Source organism: Echinops telfairi, unplaced genomic scaffold (assembly GCF_000313985.2).
Source record: "Echinops telfairi isolate 266 unplaced genomic scaffold, ASM31398v2 ScPeMD7_7475;HRSCAF=8513, whole genome shotgun sequence".
Taxonomy (NCBI): domain Eukaryota; kingdom Metazoa; phylum Chordata; class Mammalia; order Afrosoricida; family Tenrecidae; genus Echinops; species Echinops telfairi.
This window is the reverse complement of record NW_022111379.1, coordinates 540,141-545,998: the sequence shown is the minus strand read 5'-3', so window position 1 is coordinate 545,998 and position 5,858 is coordinate 540,141. Positions and strand designations below refer to the sequence as shown.

The following is a 5,858-nucleotide window of genomic DNA, read 5'->3' as shown; positions in this document are numbered from 1 at the left end:
TCAGCACGTTCCCGCCGTTGTCATCTCATCCCATGTCATAGCCCCTCCCTCAGGCCTGGGACCCGGCCCCATTATGCTTGGGCACCCCCCGCCCGCCCGCGCTGACCCTCGGTGGGGCCCGGCCGCTGCTCCTGGCCGCGAGCGCCCTTGCCCAGAACCCGCCGGAGACCCTCGTCGGCCCGTTTCTCACCGCTTTCTTCCCACCCTTCTGCCTAGCTCCACCCAGGCCCGGATCCCGGCCCCTCCGCCCATGGTGCCGGGGCCCAGCCTCACACTGGCCGCAGGCTCAGTCCTCGCTCCCGGCCGGCGCGCGCCCCCCAGCAACGCGCCCCGGCCCCGGATGCAGCCTTCTGGCTGGGTGGCGGCCCGGGAGGCGGCCGGCCGCGACGTGCTGGCCGCCGACCTCCGGTGCAGCCTCTTCGCCTCGGCGCTGCAGAGCTACAAGCGGGACTCGGTGCTGCGGCCCTTCCCGGCGTCCTACGCCCGCCAGGACTGCAAGGACTTCGAGGCCCTGGTGAGTAGACTTTCGGGCGCTGCCCCGCGCGTCCCTGGCCACGTGGCCTGTGGAGCCCCGGGCAGAGGTCGCCCCACCGGCGTTAGTAAATATGCCAGCCACCGAACTGTCCTTCGACAACCTGGCGTGGGGGAAGGACACACGGACTCCTTCATGTGAACACTCGCAAGGCACTTTGGTTGCTGCTTTCCTCTTGCTCATGACCAGGGACTCCCAGGAGTTTCTCAGTGAGGAGCTTCGTAGTTGTATAGTCCGCTCCCACGGTGACCATTCCGACTTATGGCGACCCCAGAGGCCAGAATGGAACCGCCGTGTAAGGTGTGTGAGGCTGTGCATATGGAAGCAGACAGCTCATCTTTGTCCAGTAGAGCAACTGTGGTTGAACCTGTCGCCTTGGGGCTAGCAGCCCAAACACTTAAACGCTGCACCAGCTGGTTTTTAGCAGTGGCCAGTCCAGATTCAGCTGTTCTGCTCAATAGGAATGTACCCCTCTCATAGCAAAAGTTACCAAAGCCAGTTGGACCTTGAACTTCAGATGAGAGTCTAGATGGGTGGGACTTTTAAAATTGTTGCACATCGTACACATGTGGTCTGTTATTTCTCTGATGAGTTGCAAGGCACTTAGTGTATCGCTCACTTCAGGGTTAGCATTCCAGATAGCAATTCTCAGTAATTGTCTTAAAAATATTCAAACCCCCACCCAAAAAACATAACAGAATCACTGTCATTGAGTCCGTGCGGACTCATAGTGACCCTTTGTGGGTTTCTGAAACCAACTTTACAAGAGTAGAAAGTCCAGTATTTCTCCCGTAGAGCGGCTGATGGTTTCAAATACCGCTCATACAGATTTCAGCCCAACCCATAACCACTACATCACCAGGGCTCTCTAACAAAGTACAACCTACCCAAGAACTAGACCACCAAAGTAGTCTTATAATCATTAAGACATTGAACTAGTAGCTAAAAATGATCCCTCATGGAAAAACCCCAGGTTCTAACAATCACTGGGGAAAGCCATAATTCACATTTTACATGCATACTTATCAAACTCAAACAAACCCACTGCCATCGAGGCAATTCCTACTCATAGCAGCCCCATAGCACAGGGTAGTTACTGCCCCTGTGGGTTTCTAAGACCGTAAATCTTCACAGGGTAGAAAGCCTTATCTTTTACCCTTGGAGCAGCTGTTGGTTTTGAACTGCTGACCTTGCAGTTAGCAGCCCAATGCATGATGCCAGAATATTAAAAAACTAGCATAACTTTTAATACTAAGTCTGTATGGGCTGCACAAGGGAAGAAAAGAAAATATAGGTCAATATCACTCATGAAGATAAATAAATCTGCTACAAAATATTAGGATGCAGCATTTAGGAAGCCTTAATTCACATATTTATCCTAGGGAAGCAAGATGAGTTTAAGGGTATTAGTTGAATGTTATTGAAAATCATTTAACATAAAGAGTCACATTAACAGATCAAAGATGTCAGAATCAACAGGTTTCACAGTTGTTTCTGATGACATTGTCAGGCCCAGATTGCCTTTTGCTGTCACTACCAGGAGATCGAAGGACCACCCCATTTAGTCCATTGCAGCCCAGCTCATCGCAAGCATGGACACACTCAGGACACTAGCCCAGAGAAAGGAGGGCTGAGGAAGAGGTTGAAACTCTCACAGTTTGAACACAGATCTTCAACTTGCTGAGTTGTGGTGTCATCGGGATTATGGGGATAACTTTCATCACTTCACTCAGTAGGTCTGTATCGTGTATCTGCTCGGCGCCAGGTGCTGAAGGTGATGAGTTCAAGGCTGAGGATGCTTCTAGTTTGGAGGAAAGGAGAGGCTAGAGCAGTGTTCTCACCCTTCCTAATGCTGGGACCCTTTCATATGGTTCCTCGTGTTGTGGGGACCCCCAACCATAAAATTATTTTCGTTGGTACTTCATAACTGTCATTTTGCTACTGTTATGAATTGGGCGACCCTTGTGAAAGGGTCATTCGGTCCCCAAAGGGGTCGCCACCCACAGGTTGAGAACCGCTGGGCTAGAGTGTGGTCAACTGTGTGAGGTCAGCCCAGTACAGCAGGGAAGCCCTGGGGACCGTGAGGGGTGTGTGTGTGCAGTCCAGCTCTGGAAAGTGGACCCCAGGTCAGGGAGGGCTAACTAGGAGTGATACTGACACCATGCTGAGTCCTGAGGGACACAGAGGATTTTGAGGAGCAGGAGAGAAAGGCAACGGTCATTGTGCAGAGCCGGGAGACAGGGTCTCACTGAGCAGGGTAAGCCTGTGCCTCCGTGGAGCTGTTGTAGTAGCCGGATGAGCATACTGGAGCATGCAGGCTACTGAGAGCTGGGGCCTTTATTCTTCAGCAGAGAGAGCTTTTTGAAAGATCCCTGAGGTGCTAGGGTGGAGGAAGGGCCAAGTACTCAAGCTCACCAGACAGGGCACCCCCCAGGATGGGGCTTATCCATTTTTACCCAGATTCATTGCTCCCAGTGGACAGCACGCTCAGGGGCCTCTTCATGATGGGAGGTGTTGGCAAGCTGAATCCCCATCAGAATGTGGGAGAAACGAAACGGGAGCTATGCTTATGTTGTTTTGTTTTTAAACGATGCCAGTAACATTTGGATGTTTTCTTGTAAAAAAATTCAAGTGCCACTAATAATACCGAAGTGGCCCTGAGCGAGCTCCTCTATCTCATTCCCTCCCCAGAGGTCTCTGTTACTCTCACTTTGGGAATACTTGTTTGGTCCCCCGTGATCCCTTTGTTAAACACAGCAACTCTGCAAGCCCCGAGTCACCTCTGTTATTAACTGCCGTTGAGTTGGCCTCTGAGCTATGGCCGCTCCGTGAACACCAGAGCTAGATGTGTGCCTGGTGCTGGGCCAGCCCCGTGACGGAGTGCCGACGGAACTATGGTGATGAGCCACAAGGATTCATTGCACAAGGATTCATTTTCTGAAGTAGACCCTCCCCTCCCCCAGGCCTTTCCCCTAGGGCACCTTACTCTGGAAGCTCCTTGGAAACCCTTGCAGCAGCATAGCCTCATGCAAGCTACTGACAGACAGGTGTGGCTGCACGTGAGGGGCATTGTTGGAACTTTGATTTCAGGAGCCCAACCTGGGTCTCCACGTGGAAGGTGAGATTACCACCACTGACCCACTGCTGCTGCCCCCATGCTCATTGTTCCAGTTCCAGACAGGGCACCCATTCTCACGTGGGCCCCTGGAGAAACATGGACATCCAGAACATTCTTATTGCCCAGTTCTCTTGACATGCAAGCATCCTTCCTTGGGCATCATTTTCCAGGGAAATGGCCTGGTCTGCACTGGCTTTTGGTTGGCGGCCGGGCTTTAATCAGCAGGTTCCCAGGAGAAGGCTGATCAAGGGGCTGGGAGCAGTATGGGCCGGGGAGGGGGCTGCACAGGTCTTAAATCAGCACACTGCAGGTTTCGGTTTGCCACATGATAGGAGTTACTGAAATGAAACAGACAATTTGGTCTCTGGACTTGAATCTGACGCAGCAAAGCCTAACTTTTTATTTTTATTTTTTTTAAACATTTTATTAGGAGCTCATACAACTGTTATCGCAATCCGTACACACATCAATTGTGTAAAGCGCATTTGTATATCATTCTCAAAACATTTTCTCTCCACTTAAACCCCCGACATTAGGTCCTCATTTTTCCCCTCCCTCTCCGCTCCCCCCTCCCTCATGAGCCCTTGATAGTTTATAAATTGGTATTTTGTCATATCTTGCCCTGTCCGACGTCTCCCTTCACCCACTTTTCGGTTGTCTGTCCCCCAGGGAGGAGGTCACACACAGTTCCATGTAATCAGTTCCCTCTTTCCTAAGGGCTAACTTTTTTTTTTTTTTCCCATCATGAAGGAGGTTTATTAAAGAAGTTCAATAGACTAATATTCAGGCTAGCAATGATCAGAATATAGTTGTTTGTTCAGTCAGAACAGTCTGTATCTTTAAAAAAATAGTACAATAACAGTTTAATTGACATATAATTCACATATCACACAATTCAAAATTTAAACCTATTGAAAAGTTGTGTAATCATCCCCACAATCAACTTTAGAACACTTTCTTATTTCTTGTACTCATTGTTATTTAGTTCCCCATTTTCCCCCAGGCTCCTCTGTTTTTAACCCAAGAAAATATTAATATAGTTACTCTCTCTAGATTTTTTCTTTTTTTCAGTTTCATTGGTAAACTTATTTTATTTTATAGGGCTAACTTTTTAAAGAAACAAAATCAGGTCTGGACTCCGACCTGTGAGAGGAAGAAAAGGCACGGAGCAGTTTTAAAATTCACTCTACTTATTTAGCTAAAAGAACTTGGAAGTGATGTTTACACATTGTGTCGTTTTCAGCCATTTAAAATGCATTCTTCCCACGCTGTGAGGTGTCATTATGTACCTATCACACCTGTGTGGCAATTTCCAAAATGACAGCTCTGATGCGAATGTCTCTATTAATTGTTACTTTCCCTTGTGCTGAGGCTTTCACACCGCAGTGCTGTGTCCCTAACCTGGAAGGTGTTTGTTTCCCAGGGGGTTGAGCAATCAAATCACGACATCTGTAGCGCTCTCGGGACATCCTGGCGCTCTTGACCGTTCATTGGCCTTCACACGTCAGAGTTGCACTGCCCTGGACATCGGCCACACTCCTGAGTCACTTGATACGGAATCTTGCCACTGCTGTCAACAACTGTAAAGTCTCCCCTCTCCCCGGAAGTCCCAGGGTAGGATAAAGGGTTAGCATGCTCAGCTGCTAAAGAACAGGTTCAGGTCCACCCAGAGGTGCCTTAGAAGAAAGGCCTGGCAGTCTACTCAGGAAAACCAGCCACCGAAAACCTCGTGGAGCACAGTTCTACTCTGACACACATGGGGTTGACATAAATTGGCATCGACTCCTGGTAACTGTTTTCTTTGATTAATTTTGAACTTTTTTTAAATTTAATTTTTTTGGTAACTGGTTTTCATTGTGTTTTTTTGTGAAAGTCTAGTTGGCAAGTTAGGTCCCCATTTAACAATTTTATAGGTAGGGGTTTTGTCTTGTTATAACTCTGTCAGCTTGCAGGCTCTTTCGGGTAGAAGGGAAGGCTCCTTTGTCTTAACTGCTGTCCCTCGCTACGCAGTCCGATCAGCAGGCCAGCAGCATCATATCCTGGGGGCTCCCAAAGGTGAGAATGATTGTACAGCTCAGAGTATAATCGGTGTCAGTGAATTTTACGTGTAGAAACAGTTGTGTTGGTGCCTGTTTTACTGTGCATATTCTCACGAACAACAACAAAACAATATGCAGGCTCTCAACCCAGACCTATGAAGTTGGGAAT

General features: G+C 48.9%; 1 protein-coding gene across 2 annotated transcripts in view; it reads left to right on the top strand.

Moving 5' to 3' along the window:
• Nucleotides 1-157: 157 nt before the first annotated feature.
• Nucleotides 158-5,858, top strand: part of PARP16 (poly(ADP-ribose) polymerase family member 16) — a 24,683-nt gene continuing 18,982 nt past the window's right edge. Inside the window, exon 1 of one of the 2 annotated variants that reach the window (XM_045285758.1) lies at nt 158-514. In XM_045285758.1, the coding sequence (XP_045141693.1) occupies nt 251-514 (264 nt within the window). In that variant the 5' untranslated portion in view covers nt 158-250. The remainder of the gene's footprint in view (nt 515-5,858) is intronic. The other variant, XM_004711926.2, reaches the window with a different exon arrangement.